At 35.7% G+C, this 27,198-nt stretch overlaps 1 protein-coding gene across 3 annotated transcripts in view; it reads left to right on the top strand.

Moving 5' to 3' along the window:
- RNGTT (RNA guanylyltransferase and 5'-phosphatase) overlaps positions 1-27,198 on the top strand; it is a 343,904-nt gene that overhangs the window by 187,605 nt on the left and 129,101 nt on the right. For 2 of the 3 annotated variants that reach the window (XM_017971256.3, XM_002746807.4), the window contains one exon: positions 15,924-16,024. In XM_017971256.3, the coding sequence (XP_017826745.1) occupies positions 15,924-16,024 (101 nt within the window). Of the gene's footprint in view, positions 1-15,923; positions 16,025-22,987; positions 23,085-27,198 lie in introns of all 3 variants that reach the window. The other variant, XR_013534377.1, reaches the window with a different exon arrangement.

Raw genomic sequence — 27,198 nt, 5'->3', positions numbered from 1 at the left:
ATAATTGATGGAATATGGAACTGGTAGAGACAGCATCAAAGATGATTAGAGAGCTTTGAACCTTTCTGGTTAGGAGCATTATGTTAATCAGAAATGGAAATCAGAATGGTGAGGAACTAGTTTTTTTGTTTAAGAATATAAATCATTCAGTTTTAGATTTGAAACTTTAGGCCACCTTTAGGATATTAATGAAGAAGCCAGTGCCTGACATACTTTTATGTTCAAAAATAGGTATCCAGATCTTTTGGGAGCAAGTTAGGACTGGAGATGAAGATTTGAGAGTAATTTTCATTGTAGGTATTGGAGTCTTAGAGGAATGGATTCTGTATAGTGTGTAAGAGTGAAAAGGCAGATAATAGATTCTTGAACAATGCACGTTCATAATTGATTTGATTGTTTTGCTGTCTCTAGTAGCATTACTGTTTGAGATTTCTAAATTTTTCTTTAAAAATAAATTCTATAATAAAACTATTATTATAGTGAGGACAGGGATCTTTCTTAGCTTCAGATATGATCTTTGTGAAGAAGGCATTATGTCTCAGGTTTTACTGTAGAACCTGGTGATAACTACTCACATTTTACTAGTGGAAATAATAGAATAACATTAGCCTGCAAGGCATTTTTAGATATCTCTGGTCTAGATATCCTGTTTTAGGCAAGCCAAATGCTGTTACTGCATTTTTACAAATGAGAGAGATAAAGCCTACTTTGAACTTGCTTAAAATAATTACATTAGTAGAGGCAAAGAGGGACTAAATATGTTGCTCCTTTGTTGATACTTCTGCTAGCTTCATTTACATCAGAGTTTCTGAACCTTGGCACCATTGACATTTTGGGCTAGATAATTCTTTGTTGTGGGCAGCTGCCCTGTGCTTTGTAGGATGTTTAGTATTAGCTCTAGCCTTTAACCACTAGATGGCAGTAGCACCCCCTCCCCACCTCTTGTTCAACCAAAAATGTCTCCACGCGTTGCCAAATATCCCTTGGGGGCAGAATCTCCTTTTGTTGAGAACCGGTGCTTTACACCACAAATATATATCACGTATACTTCCAGTTAGTTTCCTCCTCATCTTAGTTTTACAGACTTCTCTTTGGCATATGGCCATCTTCTACCTCTAAGCCAGATTCTATTCTCATCTGGTCAGTACTTTCCTAAGCATCTTATTTTGCTGCCTGATGTTTACATTTATTACATTTTTGTCTTTAAGATGGTAGTGGACATCTTGGGTTATATTGGTAATTGTGTTTACACCTAATATGTCCCCAGTTGTTTTTGACAGCCTACCTGATACAATATAGTTCTATAAACTAAGTATTGTATTTATTAGTTAACTATAGCTTTGATAATTATTTTAACCTAAATACATGCTGGTAAATTGAATTGTATTACTCTGACTATACACAAGAACATGTAGAATGAAAGGATGTTTTTATATCCTTGTTTATAGTTCAGCAAGATTTTCTATTTCAAGTTTGATAAATCATAATATTTCTTAAAGTCTTATTCAACTCCTGTGTTTATAATATATTTGCCCTTATTATTTTGTGAATCATGAAAAAAGGATCATTTGATAGTGTTTTATATATATAATTCATAAATATTGTTAGCTTATTTCATAATCTCAAATATTCAATTTTTAAGTTAAGTGTACCTGAGAGATATTTTGTAGTAAGTTTCAAAATTCTGGACTTTTAATTATTTTATTCAAGTATTTGAGCATTTTACTAGGTGCTTTATAGGCAAAAAGATTGATGTGATTTTTACTGTAGAATTACATTCTAATGTTTACTTCAGTATATTTTGCTCACAGAATCTGTGTCATTGTTGAATCTACATTCAGTAACTGGGAACTACGGTATTTTTAAAATACCATTTTCTAATTCATTAAAGACAGAGTCTCACCCTATTGCCCAGGCCAGAGTGCAGTGGCATGATCTCGATTCACTTGTGATCTTCATCTTTCAGGTTTAAGCAATTTTCTTGCCTCAGCTTCCCGAGTAGCTGGGAATACAGACTTGCACCACCATGCCCAGCTAAGTTTTGTATTTTTAGTAGAGATGGAGTTTCATCATGTTGGCTAGACTGATCTTGAACTCCAGACCTCAGGTGATCTGCCTGCGTAGGCCTCCCAAAGTGCTGGTATTACAGGCATAAGCCACTATGCCTGGCCCCATTTTCTAAAAATTTTTAATCATTAATTTTCATAAAGGTGCTTTGAAACTCCTAATAATATCAAGTCTAGTATTTCAAATTAATATGATGGTTTGTTATGCAATGAGATGAAGAGTTACTTAAGTTTCTGAATTATTGCTCTGTAAAAAGAGAAGAGTTGGTACATGTTGTTTTCTTATTAGACAAAATTTAGTCTTGATTTCCAGGCAAGAGAATGTGAATGATATTTAATATTTATTATACAAATAAAATTACATATTAAAGCTTTTTAGAATTTATCATTAGGTACTTATTATGAGATATTTTAAAACTATACCATAATTTTCAACTTTTCTAAATTTACTAACTTAGATTGATGTTGGTTTTTAAGTGGCCTTGTAGTCACTCATAAACAACTAGGAAATGGAACTAATGATTTGTCTGTAAGTATGAAATTTCCTTGGCAGAGGTTGCAGATGGAGTGGGATGTGGTTAGTGTATTTCAAGCTACACAGACTCACTCTTTTTCTTGAGCCCATTCTCCCTTGCTGGCACTCCTTTCTCCCCTTACTTTTTTTGACCCTTTGCTACTGTAATGAGCCACTGTTACTTAAAGACCGGTGACTTTCCTGTCAAAAAAGCTTCACTAGGAAAATGACTAAATTTTATCTGATTCTCCTCATTAATGGGTCGACAATGGGAAAATGTTGCAGTTTCAATATTCTGAGAAAACTTATATTGAAAGCCAGTCTAAAGAGATTTATTTGTGATTATCCTGAAGTATATATGTTACCTAAATAAATTTTTTCAGGGACAAATATATGGATGAAAATTTACACTGAAAAATTATATATTTGATTTTATACTTATACTTCAATACAAAACTTGGGGGAAAATAATGTATATTATTTTCTTAAATATTCCACAGGTAAAATGTGTTTCCTATCAATTCCAATGATTTTTCTTTCTTGGTAAAATTTAAGTTACGTTGAATTGTCATTGTATGGACTTCCATTTGAAATAAACAATCTTGTGATTATGATTTTCACGGTTTTAAATAATTTATAAAAATCCACTGAGATGGGTGCAATGGATTGCATCCTTCATCCCAGCTACTCAGAAGGCTATAATGGGAGAATTGCTTGAACTCAGGAATTCAAGACTGAAGTGCTAAGACCGCACCTGTGAATAGCCACTGCATTCCAGCTTGGGCCAGATAGCAGGATTCCATATCTAATTTTAAAAATTAAATTAAAAATCAGAGTGCAGTTTGACTTGCATAATTCAAAAATATTAGTATTAAGACACTTAGCAATTTTTCCTTCCTATTTTTCTGATAATATGGCCTCACCCTCCGTAATACCCTCGCTGTATTGAGAGACTTGCCTCTCCTTTAGCACATCCTGTATTTTTCTACTCCAGTGTTTTTGCTCATATTTACTTCATGCTGCAAATCTGCATGAATGAATATTACTCAACCTTCAAGGCTTACAGTGTTCCTTCCTCTATAATCAATTTTAAGACACTCGGGTACTACCTTTCTTTTTTTTACTATATACTCAGAATACATTTAAAACCCCCAAGTGAGATTTATCCCTGGGATACAAGGTTGGTGTAAACATACGCAGATCAATCAGTATGATATACCACATTAACAGAATGAAAGCTAAAAACCACGTGAGCATCTCCGCAATTCAGACAAAGCATTTGGCATGTTTCAACATCCTTTCATGACAAAAACTTCCAATACAATAGGTATAGAAGAAAATTTCCTCAACACAAAGGCCATTTATGAAAAGACTACAGCTAACATCATAATTAATGGGGAAAAATTGAAAGCTTTTCCTGTAAAATCTGGTACAAGGCAAGGCTTTCCCTTCTTGGTGCTTCTATTCAATATAATACTGGAACTACTAGCAAGCACATCAGACAAGAAAAAGAAAAAAGGCATCTAAATTGGAAAATAAGTAGTAGAATTATCACTTGCTGCAGATGACATGACCCTATATGTGGAAAAAGACAACCAGTTATATAAAAATATACGTTAATTCAGTAAAGCTATGGGATGCAAAGTCAACATACAAAAATCAGTTACATTTCTTTACACCAATAACAGTCTGTCTGAAAACAGAGAAGAAACCAATCTCATTTACGATAGCATCAAAAAGAATAAAATACCTAGGAATGAATTTAACCAAGATGGAAGAAATTGAAGATGATAGAAATAAATAGACATTGCATGTTAATGGATTGGAAGAATTACATTGTTAAGATGTCCATACTACGCAAAGCGATATACAGATTCAGTGCAATCCCTATCTAAATGCCAATGACATTTTTTACAGAACTAGAGAAAAACCAATTTTAAAATTTGTAGGGAACTAAAAACCCTGAAATAAAGCCAAAGCAATTCTGAGAAAGAAGAACACAGTTGGAGGCATCACACTTCCTGGTTTCAAGTTATATTACTAAGCTCGAGTAATTAAAACAGTGTAGTACTGATATAAAAACAGACATGTAGACCAGTGGACCAGAATAGAGAGCCCAGAAATAAACCCAGGTATATATGTTCAATTAATTTTTGACATGAACATCAAGAATACACAATGGGGAGAAGATAATCTTTTCAATAAATGATGTTGGGAAAACTGAATATCCACATATAAAAGACTGGGATGGACTCTTATACCATACACAGAAATCCATTTAAAATGGATTAAATGCTAACTGTAAGACTTGAAACTGTGAAACTCCTAGAAGAAAACATAGAGGAAAAGCTCCTTGACATTGGTCTTGGCAATTATCTTTTTGATGTGACATCAAAAGTTCGGGCAACAAAAGCAAAAATAGACAACTGAAACTACAACTAAAAAGCTTCTGCACAGCAGAGGAAACAATAAAAAAAATGAAAAGGCAGATTGGGAGAAAATGTTTGCAAAGCACATATCTGATAAGGCGATAATATCTATCATAAAGGAATTCACAACTTGGTAGCAAAAACAAAACAAAAACCAAATAATCCAAGGACTTGAATAGACTTTTTTTCCAAAGAAGATATAAAAATGGCCAACAGGTCTATGAAAAGGTGCTCAACATCACCAATCACAGGGAAATGAAAATTAAAACCTCTTTGAGATATTACCTCATGCCTATTGGCTTATTGAAAATGCAAGAAATAACCTACAAAATAGTTGGTGAAGGTGTGGCGAGTGAGGGCGTCCCACTGTTGGCAGGAATGTAAACTGGTATAGCCATTATGGAAAACAGTACGAAGCCGCCTCAAAAAATTAAAAAAAAAAAACTATTATATTGACTCAACAGTTTCTCTGAGTACATACCAAAAGAAATGAAATTAGTACCTAGAGATATATATGTTCCCATGTTCATTACAGCATTATTCGCAACAGCCTAGATATGGAAACCATCTAAATGTCCTTCAGTGGGTGAATCAATTAAGAAATTATGGTATATTTATACAATGGGATATTATTCAGACTTAGAAAAAAAATCCTGTCATTTATAACAACATCGATGGAGCTGGAAGATATTGTACTAAGCAAGATAAGCCAGACACAGAAAGAGAAATGCTGTATGATTTCACTTATATGTGGAATCTCAAAAAGTTGTACGTACGTAGAAACAGAGTGCAAAAAACACCTATTATTAATCTACTTGGTTAATAAGCTCTTTTAAATGAGGGAGAAACAAACCCAGTTGGTAACTTACTAATAATAACTTTTGATTATAGGTGATAAACTAATTCTGTACTTCCTTATCTTAATTGAAACAGGTATAAGTTACTCTTTCAGTTCTAACTTTACAGTCTTCTGTGGTTAGAAAGATGAAAAAATTAGCAAGCTCTAATCAGAGGGAGAGCTGTGCCCGCGCCCCACCCACCCCCAGGCCATCAGCTGGGGGAATTCAGAGGGATTTGTTTGCTTGAAACTAGAAGTTACTGTTTAAGATTAGGAAGAAGGTTACCAGTGCTGGGAGTAGGGGGTTAGGGAGATGTAGGTTAAAGAGCGCAAAGTCGCAGTTATGTAGGCTGAAGAAGTCTGGAGGCCTTTCTTTTTTCTTTGACAGTCTTGCACTGTCATCCGGGCTGGAGTGCAGTGAAGTGATCTCAGCTCACTGCAGTCACCTCCTCCAAGGTTCAAGTGATTCTTCGCCTCAGCCTCCCAAGTAGCTGGGATTACGGGTGCCTGTCACCATGCCTGGCTAATTTTGTATTTTTAGTAGAGACTGGATTTCACCATGTTGGCCAGGATGGTCTCAATCTCCTGACCTCATGATCTGCCCACCTCAGGCTCCCAGAGTGTTGGGATTACAGGTGTGAGCCACTGTACCCGGCCTCAAGTTATGTAGTTTTTCTTTTGTTGCTTATGGTTTTGGTATCAAAACTAAAAATCCACTGCTAAATCCAAGATTGCAAAGCCTTATGTTTTCTTCTAAGACTTTTATGGTTTTAGATGTTATATTTAGGTTGTTTATTCTTTTTTTTGTTAATTTTTGTATATGATGTGAGGTAGGTGTTCAGCTTCATAGTTTTGCAAAACTATAGTTGTGGAAAACCAGCTGTCCCACCTGTTTCTTAAAGACAGTATTGTTTCCCTTGTTGAATGGGCTTGACATCCTTGTGCAAAAGAAATTAATTGGCTATAGATGTATGGCTTTATTTATGTACTGTTAGTTTTCTTCTGTTGGTCTGTGTGTCTGTCCTTATACCAATACCACCCTGTTTTGATTACTGTAGCTTTGTAGTAAGTTTTGAAAAGTAAGAGTGTGACTCTTTCACTTTTTTCTTTTTTCAAGATTGTTTTGACTTGTAGGCCTCATGAAATTTGATGTGAATTTGAAGAGCACATTTTTATTTCTGTGGAAAACTCTGTTGGAATTTTCATGGAGAGTGCATTGAATCTGTAGATTGTTCTGGGTGTATTGACCCTTAACAACATTAAGTCTTGCTATCCAAGGACCTGAAGATGTCTTTGCATCTTCGTTTTTTTCGTAGAAACAGTGTTCATAGTTTTCAGTATATAGATCATTGAAATTGATTAAATTAATTCCTACATATTTTGTTCCTTTAGGTGCTATTGTACTTTTTTTGTTTTTGAGACAGAGTTTCACTCTCTTGCTCAGGCTGGAGTTCAGTGGCATAATCATGGCTCACTACAGCTTTGACCTCCCAGGCTCAAGCAATCCTCCCACCTCAGACTCCTAAGGAGCTGAAACTATAGGCATGTGCCACTATATTCAGCTAATTTTAATTTTTTTTTTTTTTGTAGAGATAAGTTCTTGCTTTCTTGCCCAGGCTGATCTCAAACTCCTGGGCTCAAGCGATCCTCACACCTTTGCCTCCCAAAGTGCTGGAATTACAGGTGTGAGCCACTGCACCTAAACCTATTGTAAGTTTTTAAACTTTCTTCTTTTTTTTTTTCTTTCAATTTTTATTGCTGGTGTATAGAAGCAAAACTGAATTTTTGTGTTGATAATTTCACCAAAGTAGTAAATTATTAGGAATAAATATAACAAAAGCCATGCAAGATCTTTATACTGAATACTACAGAACATTGTTAAGATTCATTTAAGGATGAATAAATGGAGAGACTTACAGTGTTTATGAATCAGAAGATTAAATTTGGTTAAGATGTCATTTCTTCCCTAACCTATTGATTGATTCAGTGTAGTCCTCATTAAAATCTCAGTAGGCTTATTTTTCACAGAAATTGGCAAGCTGATTTTAAAATTTGTGTGGAAATGTAAATGCTACATTAGCTAAAAGTGTTTTGAAAAAGAAGAATAAAGTTTGAGGACTTACATAGCCTATTTTCAAAATGTATAAAGTTACAGTAATTGAGACTGTTCTGTTAGCAGAAAGAAAGACATATATGTCAATGCAACAGATTAGTGAGAAAAGAAATATGTGTGTATGCACATTTAGACATATACATACACAATTTATTTTATTTTATATATATATATATTTTTTTTTATTGCACTTTAGGTTCTGGGGTACAAGTGCAGAGCATGCAGGATTGTTGCATAGGTACATACATGGCAATGTGGTTTGCTGCCTTCATCCCCTCATCACCTATATCTGGCATTTCTTCCCATGTTATCCATTCCCAACTCTCTACCCTCCGCTGTCCCTCCCCTTTTCCCCCTCAACAGACCTCAGTTTGTGATGCTACCCTCCCTGTGTCCATGTGTTCTCATTGTTCAACCCCTGCCTATGAGTGAGAACATGCGGTGTTTGATTTTCTCTTCTCTGTCAGTTTGCTGAGAATGATGGTTTCCAGATTCATCCATGTCCCTACAAAGGACACAAACTCATCATTGTTTATGACTACATAGTATTCCATGATGTGTGTGTGCCACATTTTCCTTGTCCAGTCTCTCATTGATGGGCATTTGGGTTGGTTCCAGGTCTTTGCTATTGGAAACAGTGCCACAATGAACATATGTGTGCATGTGTCTTTATAATGGAACGATTTATAAACCTTTGGATATATACCCAGTAATGGGATTGGTAGGATAAATGGAATTTCTATTTCTAGATCCTTGGGGAATTGCCACACTGTTCTCCACAATGGTTGAACTAATTTACACTCCCACCAACAGTGTAAAAGTGTTCCTATTTCTTCACATCCTCTCCAGTATCTGTTGTCTCCAGATTTTTTAATGATCGCTATTCTAACTGGCGTGAGATGAAATCTCAAGGTGGTTTTGATCTGCATTCTCTAATGACTGATAATGATGAGCATTTTTTCATATGTTTGTTGGCCTCATATTTGTCTTCTTTTGAAAAGAGTCTGTTCATATCCTTCGCCCACTTTTGAATGGGTTTGTTTGTTTTTTTCTTATATATCTGTTTTAGTTCTTTGTAGATTCTGGATATTAGCCCTTTGTCAGATGGGTAGATTGCAAAGATGTTTTTCCCATTCTATTGGTTGACAGTTCACTCTAATGATTGTTTCTTTTGCTGTACAGAAGCACTGGAGTTTCTGTAGTTAGGAGATCTGTAATTAGATCCCATTTGTCTATTTTGGGTTTCATTGCCAATGCTTTTGGTGTTTTAGTCATGAAGTCCTTGCCTATGCCTATGTCCTGAATGGTTTTGCCTAGGTTTTCTTCTAGAGTTTTCATGGTTCTTATGTTTAAGTCTTTAATCCATCTGGAGTTAATTTTAGTGTAAGGCGTCAGGAAGGGGTTCAGTTTCTGCTTTCTGCACATGGCTAGCCAGTTTTCCCAACACCATTTATTAAACAGGGAATCCTTTCCCCATTGCTCGTTTTTGTCAGATTAAAGATCAGATGGCTGTTGATGTGTGGCGTCGCCTCCAAGGCCTCTGTTCTGTTCCATTGGTCTATATCTCTGTTTTGGTACCAGTACCATGATGTTTTGATTACTGTAGCCTTGTAATATACTTTGAAATCAGATAGTGTGATGCCTCCAGCTTTGTTCTTTTTACTTAGGAATTGTATTGGTTATGCGGCTCTCTTTTGGTTCCATATGAAGTTTAAGGTGGGTTTTTCCAGTTCTGTGACAAGGGTTATTTGTAGCTTAATGGGGATAGCATTGAATCTATAAATTACTTTGGGCAGTATTGCCATTTTCACAATATTGATTCTTCCTAACCATGAGCATGGAATGTTTTTCCATCTGTTTGTATCCTCTCTTATTTCCTTGAGCAGTGGTTTGTAGTTCTCCTTGAAGAGGTCCTTTATATCCTTGTTAGTTGTATTCCTAGGTATTTTATTCTCTTTATAGCAATTGTGAATGGCAGTTCGTTTTTGATTTGGCTCTCTTTAAGTCTATTATTGATGTGTAGGAATGCTTGTGATTTCTGCATATTGATTTTGTATCCTGAGACTTTGCTGAAGTTGCTTATCAGTTTCAGGAGATTTTTGGCTGAGACGATAAGGTCTTCTAAATACACAATCATGTCGTTTGACTTTCTTCTTTCCCAATTGAATACCCTTTATTTCTTTTTCTTGCTTGATTGCTCTGGCTAGAGCTTCCAATACTATATTGAATAGGAGTGGTGTAAGAGGGCATCCTTGTCTAGTGCCAGACTTCAAAGGAAATGCTTGCAGTTTTTGCCCATTCAGTATGATATTGGCTGTTGGTTTGCTGTAAATAGCTCTTATTATTTTGAGATACCTAGTTTATTGAGAGTTTTTAGCATAAAGTGCTGTTGAATTTTGTTGAAGGCCTTCTCTGCATCTCTTGAGATAATCATGGTTTTTGTCTTTGGTTCTGTTTATGTGGTGAATTATGTTTATAGACTTGTGTATGTTGATCCACCCTTGCATCCCTGGGATGAAACCTACTTGATCATGATGGATAAGCTTTTTTGATGTGCTGTTGCAATTGGTTTGCCAGTATTTTATTGAAGATTTTTGTGTCGATGATGTTCATCATGGATATTGGCCTGAAGTTTTCTTTTTTTGTTGAGTCTCTGCTAGATTTTGGTATTAGGATGACGTTGGTCTCATAAAATGATTTGGGAAGGATTCCCTCTTTTTGTATTGTTTGGAGTAGTTTCATAAGGAGTGATAACAAGTCCTCTTTCTATGTCTGGTAGAATTCGGCTGTTAACTCATCTGGACCTGGGATTTTTTTGGTTGACAGGCTATTAACTACTGCCTCAACCTCAGCCCTTGTTATTGGTCTGTTCAGGATTTCGACTTCTTCCTGGTTTAGACTTCGGAGGGTGCAAGTTTCTAGGAATTTATCCATTTCTTCCAGGTTTACTGGTTTATGTGCATAGAGTTGTAGTAATCTCTGATGGTGGTTTGTATTTCTGTGGAATTGGTGGTGATATCTCCTTTATTGTTTTTTATTGCATTTATTTGATTCTTCTCTCTTTTCTTTTTTATTAATCTGGCTAGCAGTCTGTCTTTTTTGTTATCTTTTAAAAAATCCACCTCCTGGATTTATTGATTTTTTGAAGGGTTTTTTATGTCTCTCTCAGTTCTGCTCTGATCTTAGTTATTTCCTGTCATCTGCTAGGTTTTGAGTTTTTTTGATCTTGCTCCTCTAGCTCTTTCAATTTTGATGATAGGGTGTTGACTTTAGATCTTTCCTTGCTTCTCGTGTGGGCATTTATTGCTGTATATTTTCCTCTAGACTGTGCCTTAAATGTGTCCCAGTGATTCTTGTACGTTGTGTCTTCGTTCTCGTTGGTTTTGAAGAACATATTTATTTCTGCCTTCATTTCATTGTTTATCCAGTCAACATTCAAGAGCCAGTTACTCAGTTTCCATGTAGTTTTGCGGTTTAGCATGAGCTTCTTAATCCTGAGTTCTAATTTGATTGCACTGTGGTCTGAGAGACTGTTTGTTATGATTTCCGTTCTTTTGCATTTGCTGGGGAGTTGTTTACTTTCAATTATGTGGTCAATTTGAGAGTAGGTGCAATGTGGTGCTAAGAAGCATGTTTATTTTGTGGCTTTGGGGTGGTGAGTTCTATAGATAGATGTCTGTTAGGCTTGCTTGTTCCAGGTCTGAGTTCAAGACCGGGATATCCTTGTTAGTTTTCTGTCTCATTGATCTGTCTAATATTGACAGTGGTGTGATAAAGTCTCCCACTATTATTGTGTGGGAGTGTAAGTCTCTTTGCAAGTTGTTACGAACTTGCTTTATGTATCTGGGTGCTCCTTCATTGGGTGTGTATATATTTAGGATTGTTAGCTCTTCTTGTTGCATTGATCCTTTTACCATTATGTAATGCACTTCTTTTCTCTTTTGATCTTTGTTGGTTTAAAGTCCGTTTTATCAGAGACTAGGATTGATACCCTGTTTTTTTTTTTCTTCTTTTTGTGTTCCATTTGCTTGGTAAATCTTTCTCCATCCCTTTATTTTGAGTCTGTGTTGTCCTTGCATCTGAGATGGGTTTCCTGGATACAGCACACTGATGAGTTTTGAGTTTTTATCGAATTTGCCAGTCTGTGTGTTTTGATTGGGGCATTTAGCCCACTTACATTTAAGGTTAATACTTTTATGTGTGAATTTGATCCTGCCATTTTGATGCTAGCTGGTTGTTTTGCCTATTAGTTGACACAGTTTATTCATTGTGTTGATGCTCTTTACCATTTTGTATGTTTTTGGACTGGTGGGTGCTGGTTGTTCCTTTGTATGTTTAGTGTTTGTTTCAGGAGCTCTTATATGGCAGGCCTGGTGGTGATGAAATCTTTGAGCAATTGCTTGTTCGTAAAGGATTTTATTTCTCCTTTGCTTATGAAACTTAGTTTGGCTGGATATGAAATACTAGGTTGAAAGTTCTTTTCTTTAATGATATTGAATATTGGTCTGCAGTCTCTTCTAGCTTGTAGGGTTTCTGCTCAGAGATCCACTGTGAGTCTGATGGGCTTCCCTTTGTGGGTAACCCGACCTTTCTCTCTGGCTGCCCTTAGTATTTTCTCCTTTATTTCAACCCTGGTGAATCTGACAAATAAGTGCCTTGGGGTTGTTCTTCTTGAGGAATATCTTTGTGGTGTTCTCTGTATTTCCTGGACTTGAATGTTGGCCTGCCTTGCTAGGTTGGGGAAGTTCTCCTGGTTAGTATCCTGAAGAGTGTTTTCCAGCTTGGATTCATTCTCTCTTGTCACATTCAGGTACACCTATCAAGCGTAGATTAAGTCTTTTCACATAGTCCCATATTTCTTGGAGGCTTTGGTCATTTCTTTTCACTCTTTCTTCTCTAATCTTGCCCTCTCATTGTATTTCATTGAGTTGATCTTCATTCTCTGATATCCTTCTTCTGCTTGGTCAGTTCAGCTATTGAAACTTGTATATACTTTGTGAAGTTCTCTTGTGTTTTTCAGCTCCATCAGGTAATTTATATTCTTCTCTAAGATGCTTATTCTCCTTAGCATTTCATCAAACCTTTTTTCAAGGTTCTTAGTTTTTTTGCATTGGGTTAGAATGTGTTCTTTTTTAGCTCAGAGAAGTTTGTTATTACTCACCTTTTGAAGCCTGTTTTCTTTCAATTCATCAGACTCATTCTCCATCCAGCTTTGTTCCCTTGCTGGTTAGGAGTTGTGATCCCTTGGAGGAGGAGAGGTGTTCTGGATTTCGGTGTTTTCATCCTTTTTGGGCTGGTTTCTTCCCATCTTTGTGGATTTATCTACTTGTGGTCTTTGTAGTTGGTAACTTTCAGATGGGGTCTCTGAGTGGACATCCTTTTTATTGATGATGAAGTTATTTCTTTCTGTTTCTTAGTTTTCCTTCTAACCGTCAGGCCCCTCTGCTGTAGGAATGCTAGAGGTTCACTCCAGACCCTGCTTGCCTGGGGATCACCTGTGGCGGCTGCAGAACAGTAAGGGTTTCTGCCAGTTTCTTCTGTTATCTTTATCCCAGAAGGGTACCCACCAGATGTCGGCCTGAGCCCTCCGTTATGAGGTGTCTGTTTGGATATACAGGGGTCAGGGAGCTGCTTGACAAGACAGTCTGACCCTTATAGGAGCTCAAGTGCTGATCTGTGAGCTCCATTGTTTCATTCGGAGCTGCTGGGCAGGTATGTTTAAGTCTGCTGCAGCGGAACTCATAACCGTCGTTTTCCCGAGGAGCTCTGTCCTGGGAAGGTGGGACTTTTAAGTTCCTGATGTGCTGCTGCCTTTTTTCAGAGATGCCCTGCGCATTTAGGAGGTAGTCTAGTCACAGTCTGACTGCAGAGGCATTGCTGAGCTGCTGTGAGCTCTGCCCAGCTGCTGCGTGAACTTCCCTGCAGTTTTGTTTATAGAGGTATAGTTAGAACTGCCTTGGTAATGGCGGTCTGCTTCAATAATGGCAGATTTCCTCACTAATGGCAGACTGCTTCGGTAATCATGGTCTGGCTCAGTACTGGCAGACACATTTTCCCCCACAGAGCTGCACTGTCATGGGGCCAGCTGCGCTTGCTGTGAAACTCTCAGTTCAGAGCATTTCACATTGCTGGTCTTTGTAAGGTAGGACTCGATGGAGCCAGATCACCTGGCTCCCTGTTTTAGCCCCCTTTTTTTCATTTGAATGGGTGGCTCTGTCTCCCTGTCGTTCCAGGCACCAGTTGAAACAGCCGCCGAGATTTATGTGAGTTTTTGTGTGGAGATCCACTGTGCCAGTTGAAACAGCCGTGCTGGAAGCTTGTGGAGCTTTTCATCCAGGGAATTTCCTGGTCTGTGGGCAGTAATTACTCATTTAGAAATGTGGTAATCACTCACCCTCTGTGTTGTTCTCGCTGGGAACTACATTCCAGAGCTGTTCCTATTTGGCCATCTTGGATCCGCCACCATAATTTATTTTTAAGAAAAGGGCCAAGGCAGTTTCACTGAGGAATGGATAATCTTTTCAACAAATGGTGCTGGGTCATTTTAATATTCTTCTGCCACCGAACCTAGTCCTGTGCGTCATACCATAGAAATTAATAAACCTGAAATGGATTGTATACCTAAAAATAAGAGCTGAAAGTATAAAACTTCTCCAAGAAAACATAGTAGAAAATTTTAATGACTTGAGGAAGATATTCCTTAAAAAAGCACAAATTTTATAATTTTTAAATTGATATTATTGACTTTACTAAAATAAAAAAATTTGGTCTTCAAAAGAAATTGTTAAGAAAATGTAAAAGGCAAAGACTGATAGAAAATGTTTGTAATATGTACATCCAACCAGGGCTATTTATTTAGAATATATGAGTAATTTCTGACAAGTCAGTCATGAGTCAAACAGCCCAGTGAAAACAAGAGGGAACGTTTTGAACAGACACTTCACCAAAGAAGCTATACAGATAGCAATAAGCGTAAGAAAAGGTCTTTACCATTTTTGTGCCATTAGAGAAATGCAAATTAAAATGGTGAGACACACGTGTTAGCATGGCTAAATTAAGAAGACTGACAGTGCCTAAGTCCAAAGTGGATGGAGCTAATGGACCTCTCATTCATTTCTGGGAGGAATAGCAAATGTTACAGTTTGACAGTTCTTACAAAGCTAAACATGCATTTACCACGTGATACAGTTATTCCACTCTCCTAGGCATTTACCCAAGAGTTAGGAAAACATGTGCATACAAATGTTCAGAGCAGCATCATTCATGTAGCCTAAAACTGGAAACAACCTAGATACTTAACACCTTGTAAATGTGTAAACAATTTGTGGTATATACATACAATGGAATCCTATTCAGCAATGAAAAGGAACATACTAATACACACCTGGATAGATTAGTCTCAAAAATCTTACGTATTTACTTGTTTTTTATTTTTAAAGTATTTCTTATGTATACTGGAACAGGTACAACTATAGTGGTAGAAGGCAGAATCACTGTTGCTAGAAAGCTAAGGGAGGGACTTGACTGCAAATGTTAGCAGGAAACTTTTTCAGCTCCTTGAAATGTTCCATCTCATGATGGTCATGGTTGTATAACTGTGTATATTTGTCCAGATTTATTGGTTAACTTTATTCATTGTAAATTACCCTCCGTAAAGCTGAACAAGAGAAAAAAAAGCACTTTTAAAAATCAAGCTTCTTTTAAGTCATAGAAAGATTGGGTAGAATCACTGGTTTTGTTCTTTTTCTGCACTTTCACAAGCAAGGGTCTCCATGCCTTTGGTAGGAAAAAAAGAAAGGTCATCAATGAGAGGGTGGATATCTAGCCTCACTTGTTTGTTGAAGATAAAAATTATGTTTAGAAAAGAAGTAATTTTGCCTAATAAAAAGTTACATTAGATTTAATACATTGAATGTTTAATTTTTAGCTTCTTAGTAATAATTGTCATTTTAATTAACTTTAGAAATATAAACCTGGTCGATGTGATGATATTTTGAAATGGAAGCCTCCCAGTCTGAATTCTGTGGATTTTCGTCTAAAAATAACAAGAATGGGAGGAGAAGGGTAAGTATGCACTTTTGTACTTTTTGCATGAAATGTTTATGTAAGGCTTCGCCTTTTACAGGATATTTCATATATACTTAAAATACTTTAAAGAAAGAAACTAAAACACTTTATAAAATATTTTACATATATACATATACATGAACCCCATTTTCAGAGATTACTCCTTTAACCTATCTCAGCTAATATTTTGGTGTTTTCTTTAAATTTTACTGATCTTTGTCATAAAATCATTTTTCATTAATTTAATAATGTTATTTTAATAATAATGTAGAATTTAATAATAATATTAAAAAATAAACTTTGGCCAGACGTGGTTGCTCACCCCTGTAATTCTAGCACTTTGGGAAGCCAAGACAGGCTGATTGCTTGAGCTCAGGAGTTCGAGACTAGCCTGGGCAACCTGACCAAACCTGCTTTCTACCAAAACTACAAAAATTAGCTGGATGTGGTGGTGCATGCCTGTGGTCCCAGTCACTCAGGAGACTGAGGTGGGAGAATTGCTGGAGCATGGGAGGCAGAGGTTACAGTGAGCTGAGATTACATCACTGCACTCTAGCCTGGGTGACAGAGTGAGAACCCATCTCAAAAAAAACAAAACTTTGTTAAATTGTAAAAGTGAAAATTTTACAAAATTTTGAGATTTTACTAGAAAATAATTCTGTTGTATAAATTATAGATATAAGATGATCATTTGGCATTATAATTAAATCTACTGAAATAAATCTTTTTTACTTTAAAGGAAATTACTTCATGTTTACATTTGCAGAGCAAATGTTTATACTTTTGTAGGGTAAGGTCTTAACTGTTCACTTTCATTAAGATTTTTCATAATGTTTATTAAGTGTTTTTTAATTTATTGGTTATTTTATGACCCTTTGGTTGCTATTTTAGAATAAAAGATGCTTTAGCACAAATATTTTCATTTTTCCAAAGCCTTGTTTTTAATTTCACTTTTGTTCTATAAATTTTTAAAGTATCTTATCTAAGTAAATATATTGCAACAAAATAAGAAATTCTTAAGGAAATCAGAAAGAGAAAGTAAGTAAGATAATACTGGCAAAGAGATTAAAGCTTACCAGTGCATCCTGTGAAATTTTTACTTAACAAAGGTAAAACACAGAAAGCATTTTTGCCAGCTGATGAAATGATGTATAATGGAGTCCAGACTCCAAAATATTAAAATATTTAAGAAACGATGCATTATTAAAGAAAGGAAACTGTGCATTGTGGTAAATCATAAGTGAAAAGGTGCTTTAATAAGGCATATGGGTATTCATTTTCAAACAATAGTGTATTTACTATTTTATTTTAGGCTGGGTGCGGTGGCTCATGCCTGTAATTCCAGCACTTTGGGAGGCCAAGGTGGGAGGATCACTTGAGGCCAGGAATTTGAAACCAGCCTGGGCAACATAAGGAAGCCCTGATTCTAAAACAAACAAAAATTAGCCGGGTATGGTGGTGCGTGCTTATGGTTCCAGCTACTTGGGAGGCTGAAGTGAAGTAGCAGGATTGCTTGAGCTCAGAGCACGATTCTGCCTCAAAAAAATTAAAAAGAAAAGAAAAAGACACACACACACACACACACGCACACTGTCCCATTCCCTAAATGCTTGGGAGGCTGAAGTAGCAGGATTGCTTGAGCCCAGATCAAGACTCTGTCTCAAAAGATACACATACACACCTCTCTCTCTCTCTCTCTCTCTCTCTCTCTCTCTCTCTCTCTCTCTCTCTCTCTCTCTCTCTTTCTCTCTCCCTCTCCCTCCCTCCCTCCCTCCCTCCCTCCCTCCCTCCCTCCCTCCCTCCCTAAATGTTTGTGGCTTAATTTACAATTGGACTAAGGGCAAAAAATTGTTAGAACAATTAACTGGAATCCCCAAGCTCCATATGAGTCTGATTATAATTTGAGGAGAGAGAAATTTGAGACTATAGGAATAGGTGGAATACACACACGTGCATGACTTGCAGGATAGTTGTCAAAAATATTTTTCTCTTATCTAAACATTGGATAAATATTAATATATTGAATATGCAAGATTAGTCTTCCTGACAAAGTGCCCAGTATACAGATTTTCTCAGTTGCCAGTCAAATGTGGGATTGTTCATTGGTAATCGTGCAAGTTGGGTGTAGGCTTGATAAGTTCTTCTGGAAGTGCCTCATAGAAGACCATCTCACTATTAAAACAATGGAGGCCAAGAGACTAATTCTGGTGGGGCTACACTTTTTTTTTTTTTTTAAGACAGATGTGAGTATAATTCTTTGAAAAATAAGACTTCAAAGATGAAGTAAAATTTGTTAAATTGCTTCATTACTAAATCTTCTATTTTTCCTCAAGCTATATTGATATTTAGTTCAAGAGTATAGACTCTTGTATGTATTTCTTGATTATTTCATTGGGTTTTTAGAAAATGGCTTACTTTTTGCCTTTTACAGTGATAGTTCTTAGTGGCACTTAAAAACTTCATGAGGCTAAACATAGAATACTCGTTTCTCTAGTAGTAAAAAAGGTTATTTTTTCCTTGCAGTTTCCTTTTGTAATTAAACATAGCATGCTATAATTCAGGTTAGTAGTTTGTCATCCTAGATTTGCCTTTATTCATAGTTTGTTTTAAATATATTTTGTTCTTTTATAATTTTACCTATTTATGTCTTCTTCCTAAAAAATAAAATTACTTTTGAGTCTAGTGCATCCAAACACATCCAAATATTACTCTAAGATGATTTTCAGATAGGAATGTGCAGTTTTTATCAGTGTATGTACATTATTAGCGTAATGGGTGCCAGTTTTATCAAAACTAGAATTTTTTTTTTTTGGAGACGGAGTTTCGCTCTTGTTACCCAGGCTGCAGTGCAATGGCGCGATCTCGGCTCACCGCAACCTCTGCCTCTTGGGTTCAGGCAATTCTCCTGTCTCAGCCTCCCGAGTAGCTGGGATTACAGGCACGCGCCACCATGCCCAGCTAATTTTTTGTATCTTTAGTAGAGATGGGGTTTCACCATGTTGACTAGGATGGTCTAGATATCTTGACCTCGTGATCCACCCACCTCGGCCTCCCAAAGTACTGGGATTACAGGCTTGAGCCACCGCGCCCGGCCCAAAACTAGAATGTTTAATATGAAATACAACATGGGTAACTATTACATAAAACATAGATTATTCAGTTAGCCAGAGTAATATTCTTTTTCTAAATGTAAAGAATGTTGTGCATTATAGCAGTCTTTACTGAATAAATGAGTTTATATCTAATGCTTAGCATTAACTCAGTATTTTAGAGAACATTGTAAGAAATATGCCTGTAATAGTTTGAAAGGGAAGTAGCTGTGTCTTTGAATCATAAGCATGTACTAGTGAAGTAGGACTAAGGTGTTAAAACACCATGAGACAAGCTCATTTCTTTTTTGATTGCACTTCCAAATATTTGTACAAAGCCCAAAATGGAATAGAATATTTTGAAGGTATAATTTAAATAGTAGTCTTTGAAAATGACTGCAGTAGTTTTCTAAAAAATGAAGACTTAGGCATTCTAGATATGTTTTTGAGTTTGACTTTAATAAGGTGCTAATAGTATAGATTTCTGTTAGATTGAAATTTAATACAAATAGAAAAATCTGTTCTATGTATTGAATGCCCTATTGATGGCAATTAAAATCTATACTTCGCTCTTTTCATCTCCAATTATCATTTCTGAAAATTTGAGATATATGAATATTGATCAGTCATGGCCTAATGTAACTTTTGTATATCCTAGCAATTTATATTGTGTTGAGTTTTATAAACAATATAGATTTTCATCTGAGAGCTTTTTGTTGTTTTAAAAATATCATTGTTTTATTTTAACTAACTTGCAAGCTAAAACCATAGCATTGTCAAAAGCCAGAATTTCAAAAGTAGTCTGTATCCTGGAAATTGCAAACTCTTGAGTACAATGTCAGTGGTATATAATGATTTAATGATTGGAATAAACTTATTATTTGTATAGCATAGTATTTTAGAGTGCAGATTTTAAAGCTTGACTGGCTAGTTTATCTCCTTACTAGCTGTGTGACTGAGCACATTACTTTTTTCTGTGTGTCAAGTTCTTCATCAATAAAATAGGAGTTGGCCTCATAAGACTTTTGTAAGGAAGAAATAAGTTAATGTACATACAATGTTTAGAACAGAGCACAGTAAATGGTAAAGGTTTAAATGTTTGCCATTATTTTTGTTTTAATAAAAACAAATTTAAAAGTGCGTATTCCCTTCTTGCTGCTTCTGCAGTGCTATGTTACTTGCTGCACTAAGTCAACTTTCTGTGTGGATCATTTCCTATTTGATTCAAATCTCTGTTAATTTTCCCTTTTAAAATGTTGTATGTACCTTTAGCTTACTTGTGTAATTTATTGTAAACTGTTAAACACCTTGAGAGCAAGAGCACAGCAAAGTCAGTAACTTTTCATTATAGAGGTTTTCGTAACAAGTCTCTTAAGATAACCTTGGCAGTATATAAACTGGTATACATAGCATATAGGGGTTAAGAACATAGGTTATTGGCCAAGTTTGACCAGAACCAAATCCAAGTTCCACTGCTTATTTGCTGTGTGGTCCAGTTCCACTACTTGTTTGCTGTGTAGTGTTATTTAACCTACCTAAGCGTCCTCATCTGTAAAATGTCCACAGGAATAATGTTTATTTTGTAGATTTGTTGTGCTGAAGATTTATTTATACTCCATTTTTAATTGCAGGGGTAAACAGAATAAATATAAGTCTGCCTTTATAGAATTTATAAGCTAATGGGCTGAAATGAAAAAATAATACTGCCTTATGAGATTTTGTGGGGATTAAATAATGCATATAGGCCGGGCGCGGTGGCTCAAGCCTGTAATCCCAGCACTTTGGGAGGCCGAGGCGGGTGGATCACGAGGTCAAGAGATCGAGACCATCCTGGTCAACACGGTGAAACCCCGTCTCTACTAAAAATACAAAAAATTAGCCGGGCATGGTGGCGCGTACCTGTAATCCCAGCTGCTCAGGAGGCTGAGGCAGGAGAATTGCCTGAACTCAGGAGGCGGAGGTTGCAGTGAGCCGAGATCGCGCCATTGCACTCCAGCCTGGGTAACAAGAGCGAAAGTCTGTCTCAAAAAAAAAAAAAAAAAAAAAAAAAATGCATATAAATTCAGCATAGAACTCAATAAATAAATGTTTACTTTACAAAATGGTTATAGTTATCAATTGAACCTCAGCAGAAGGTATGGTTACATCATGGTTTAAAAACATACCATGGATAAAAACATATTAAAAACATACAGATAAACATACTGTATTATCAAGTAGAAAAAAAGTGTTCTGAATGAAGAAGCCTCACTTTGCTGTGAAAATATAATTTTTTTGACCTTCTAATAAAAAATATACATTCTAAAACAAGAGTGAAATGTAATTTTCACCTATTGCATTGCAAATCTTAACATTGTCCCTTTTCGTTAGAGTGTGAGCAAATAGGCACTCTCCTAAGCAGTTTGTGTTACCAACACAAGTTGGTACATGTCTTTCAGTGGACAATAAGGTAGTATATATCCTGAGAAAATATGCTCTGATTTTGTGAGAGGAGAGATCTTGGTTTGTCTTCTACATAGCTGTATTCCTGCTACATAGCATGGTGACTTGTTTATAGTAGGCATTCCAGAAATATTCAGTGACGGAATGTATATACAAACAAATAAGAATATATAAAAATACGTGTATAAGAATTTTATTGAAGCATCATTATAATAATGAGAAACTGGAAATGTTCAATGTCTTTTTTACTGTAAAAGCTTTTTGTAAAATATAGTTGTATACATGTGTCTTCCTGTATGTGTTTCCAGGAAAGTTGCTAATAGTATTCTAAAACTCTCTAATAGTATCTTTTAGAAATTGGTCTAGTCTATTGAGATACAAGATTTCCCAGAGCTTTGAGGTTGAACTCAGACCTAGCATTTACAGTTGTTGTTTGATTTTACATTCACACATAGTTGAATATTAAAGACTGCACACCTGAAATGGCAGCTGCACTTGGTTTAACATGATTAAATTTATGATAATCAAAAATCATTATAAATCTTTGATGATGGTACTAATTTTTGTATTCCCCTTTGCTATGCATTATTGCTTTTGGTTTATTTTCCTGGATGGGAGGGCTGGTTGAAGGGGCTTTCATTTGGCCTTTCCTAGCATAATAACCTTATTTCGTGGGCCAGACAGCCAATGTGGAAATTCAGTTTCCAAGTATTTCTCTTCCAGTTATATATCCAGTAACTGGAAAATAACTGCAGGTGTATTTATGGACATAGTGTCCCACTTAGATTTAAACTTGAGCCAAAAATCCATTTATCTCCTGATCACCCTAAGCTCTCTGTTTAACATACGGACTGCAGTAATATTTTGGGTCCCGGGCAATTCGTGTCTGTTTAAAGTGTCTGGTAATCCCCTACTGGTCTGCGTGTTCTTTCTTTTGGATTAGAATTTTTCTTTTGAAAGAAAGAACACCCATACCACTAGGGGATTACCAAACACTTTAAACAGACAGGACCGCTAGGGGATTACCAGAACAGCACTCTAGCAAAGCTACTGGTCCTTTGAAAATCAGTTGGAAGATTTACAACAAGGATCAGCTTTTTGTGTATAAAAGGCCAGTTAGTAAATACTTTAGGGTTGTCACCGATATATCTAAACTACTCAGTTCTATCATTGTGGTGCTAAATCAAACCTGGACAATATGTGTATGAAGGAACATGACTGTGTTACAGTGAAACTACAAAAACAGGTGGGAGGCCAGATGTGGCTGTAGACTACAGTTTGCCAACTGTGGATTTATGGTATTGTACATGATTGTAATAGTATTGCAGGGCCTTCTTTAAGGGGATCTGTCTTCCTACTTGTATTGGGAGGCTCAGATTTTTTTGTTGTCGTTTGTTTGTTTTGAGATGAGTCTTACTCTGTCACCCAGGCTGGAGTGCAATGGTGCCATCTCAGCTCACTGCAACCTCTGCCTCCCGGTTCAAGCGATTCTCCTGCTTCAGCCTCCTGAGGAGCCAGGATTACAGGTGCCTGCCACCATGCTGGGCTAATTTTTGTAATTTTAATAGAAGATGGGTTTCACCACATTGGCCATGCAGGTCTCAAACTCCTGACCTCAAGTGATCCACCCCCTTCTGCCTCCCAAAGTGCTGGGATTACAGATGTGAGCCATCACATCTGGCCAGAAGGTTCAGGTTTATTAACCAGCTAAGTTCTGCACATTTGAAATTGAGGAATCTTTCTATTATAGTCTAATTTGCAAAAATATATAATTGCCTTAATTTTAGGAGAAAGTAAAAGATAACATTACAGCAGACTTCAATTATTTGTTTTTTCAAAAAGTTAATTTGAAATATTAATTCTACTATTTATATTTATTTTTACAAGACACTTTTCTCCAAAGAGTGTATAAAGACATTTTTTTGCTTTTAGAGTCTTGATAATATCTATAGGATCTTCAGAAATTTTTAGATTGTGAAATGTTTTTTGTCTTCTTTTTATTTTTTAAAATTTTTGTGGGTACATAGTAGGTGTTTAAATTTATGAGGTACATGAGATGTTTTGATACAGGCGTGAAATGTAAAATAAGTACATCATGGAGAATGGGGTATCCATCTCTTCAGACATTCCTTTGATTTACAAATAATCCAGTTACATTCTTTAAGTTATTTTAAGATGTACAATTAAGTTTAGATTGTGAAATCTTGAAAAGTGTAGAATTCCCACTTCTAAAAACATATTTCTCTTCCTTAGTTTGTATTGTATATATGTTCAAAAAGACAGAGTATTTTTCATGACCTTAGATTAGTTTACTATATAAGAACAGTTGTTTATAATAAAAATATTACTAAGCCTTAGTAAAATGAAGCAGTTACATTGTAGTCTGGTGGCTTATATTTGATGTAATATTAGGTGGAATTTTTTAAATTAGCAATTTGCTATAGTTTGCTTTATTAAGATTTAGCCTAAAGCATTTATGAAATTACTGTATTTTAATTCCTAGACACTCCAAGTTCAAATACTTGTTTATATCTTCAGGATAAAGAAGGAAAGATTTGAGCTTTTTAGCCACCGTGAATTTCTCAATTAAAACTAGTGAGGAATAAATTAAAGAGCTCTGTTATTAAAATAGTTAGTAATAGAATTATATTCCTTTAACTTGCACAGTCTGTTTGGAACCAAGTCATTTAATTTGGTTTAAAGAGTTAATTATGATGAGAGGATATTTAATATCCTTCAGCATATGACAGCTACAAAATATAAATATGGTAATTTATTATAAAAAGAAAAAAGCTAGGGCACATCATTGTTAATGCAGTCCTTTTATCTCTGGAAAATGGAACTCATATTAAGCTTTGACTCTCAAGGGAAAGAATATTGGGGGAGGGCATGGAAGAGGCTCACTCTATTCTTTGTGTACATCAGAAAACGATCTTAGCAAACTAGACTTCCAAGTTTTGAGTTATGGGATTATAGGAACAATTATGACACAAGATTTTTACAGAGCTACATATAGTGGTAGAGCTAGTGGTTGATTTTAATTTTATTATATTGGCACCCGTTATCTATGACTTTTGTTTAAAAATTAAAGTTAATGTAGGAAATGCATTTCACTGTATAATAACAATTTAAGCTGTACATTTTTTAAATGCCCAGATGACATACCAGCATTGCCTAATATAAATGCTACAGATTAACAGTTGTGTTTATATGAAATTACTACCATGCATTCTTTTAATTAGCAACCTCTATCAATGGCAGGGTTTCAGTATTTACAGCTCAAAGGTGCTTTATGTTCATATTGATAAATAGAAGCCACTACAGGTTTCAGAAACATGTTTTCATTCATCAGATGAAGTCCATGTTTCGTGGCCTTTTGAAAAGTACACTGTATTTTTATTTAATTTTTTGAAATTGATACTCTAAATGACTATAGTTAATATGTTAGTAGCGAAAATTTTTTACTGACCACTATACAGTTACATGAGTTATTTAAATATTCATCAAATTTACTTATTTTTGGTAGTGTTCTAATATTTATAAGTCGAGCTGGAATATGTGGTATTTAGGTTTAAAAATTACATGGGCATTTAAGTGGGCTCATTGTAGAAGGTATAGACCATATCACATGGTCTCAAGGGAGTTTAGAATAAATTGACTGTAAATCACGTGAAATAATTACTAAGGAACAAAGACCTTTATTCGTCTTTTTCAGAATCTATTTTATGAAAAAGAAAAAGAAATGGACTGGCTTACTTGTCTTCAATTCACTTTTAACCTTTCATTGTTCTAAGTAGCAGTGCTAGTTATAACTGATTGATTGCTATTTGGTAAGCATTTATTGAAAACCATCTATGTGCAAACACTTTGTTAGGTGCTGGGAATGAAACGATGGATAAGCCCTATCCTGGAGGAGTGAAAACCTGACTAACATGGCAGATACAAATCACTATCAGTGTGCCAAATGCTGTACTGTTAGAGTGAGTAAGACTAGTGAAGGAGCCTAGGTAACTTTATATCTTCCACATGTAAAACAGAAAAATAAAATGTAAAATATGAAAACATTTTCATTATTAGTAATAGGACAAAGAAGGTTCCAGAGAAGATGGTTCACTTGAGTAAAACTTTGTAAATATGTAGGAATGATGTTCCAGACAGAAAGCATAGCCTGAAAGAAGGCATAGAACTCGGGAATGTTTATCAAATGCTAAAGTTTATGGAAGTGCATAAATCAGACCAGGACCACATTGTGAAGCCAGAGTAAGGGATTAGGGCTTATCCTGGAGAGTTAGTGAACAGTATTAAATGGAATTTATATTATCTGTATTTTAGAAGGAACTGGCTAGGAGATAGAGGTTCTCAACATATTCCAAGCAGTTTCATAAGCCAGAAACCTGTGTACCATCATTGTCTCCCTCACCTTACTATCCAGGGAGGTACTGTCAGTTTTGCTTCCTAGATATTGCTTAAATCTATTGACTTGTCCCTATGCTGTAGATAGGATCTTTATTCAAACTAGCATTATACTGACTGGACTAATGTGATAGTCTGTAACTGGTCTTACCATGTTTTCCTTGCTCTCACCTAGTACCTTGTTTGATATTACTAGAATGCGGCTATCTCCCACCCCAACCCCCTTCTTTTCTGTTAATATTAGTATTTGCCTGGTGTAGTGGGTTGAATTGTGTTTGTCAGATAGGGATGTTGAAATGTTAACCCCTGATACTTGTGAATGTGATCCAGTTTGGAAATATGTTTGTTGCAGGTGTAATTAAGATGTGATCATACTGGAGTAGGTTGGGCCTTTAATCCGATGACTCATGTCCTTGTAAAGAAGGAAGACACAGAGAGATATACATGAGGGGAGAATGTCTTGTGACTATGGAGGCAGAGACTGAAGTGCTATAGCTGCAAGTCTAGGAACACTAAGGATTGCCATTGAACCACCAGTAGTTAGGAAGAGGCAAGAAAGGATTCTTCCCTACAGGTTTCAGAGGGAACATGGGCCTGTCTGCATCTTGATTATCAGACATCTAGCCTCCAGAACTGTGACAAAATAAATTTTTGTTGTTTTAAGCCACTTACTTTGTTGTGGTTTGCTATGGAGGTTTTGGTAAACTGATACCCTTGGTATACATTGTTTTATTTTTTAGCTTTCAGTATTTCTCTACTTATGTTTTAGATTTGTCTTTTGTGAACAGCATTTATCTGGATTTATTTTTATTGCTGTTACTCATTGACAATCTTTACTTCGTAAATGGAGCATTTCATCTATTTACACTTAATCATATGTAATGCATTTTTGCCATCTTATTTTTTGTTATTTGTCCTACTGTTTCTATGCTTTTCCCTCTTTTTTGCCTTTTATTTTGATTTTTTTCTTTCTTTATTTTTGCCCCTGCCTAATTTAAAGTTGTAAATTTGGGGGGTTTTTTTGGTGATTACCCTAGAAAGTTTAGCATGCATATCTAACTCTTTAAAGTTAACATTTTTACTTTTTCAAGAAATATAATTCTAATCACCCCTTTCCAAGTTACATTTCTATCTCTTTTATTATAGTTCACAATACCTTATTATTTTTGTTACGTACAGTCAATATTTGATTGCTTTTCCCATATATTTACTTACAACTTCTTGTGC

Source organism: Callithrix jacchus, chromosome 4 (genome assembly GCF_049354715.1).
Source record: "Callithrix jacchus isolate 240 chromosome 4, calJac240_pri, whole genome shotgun sequence".
In the NCBI taxonomy this organism is placed as follows: Eukaryota; Metazoa; Chordata; class Mammalia; order Primates; family Cebidae; genus Callithrix; species Callithrix jacchus.
Note: the sequence above shows the minus strand (reverse complement) of the source record. Positions and strands in the feature narration are given on the sequence as shown.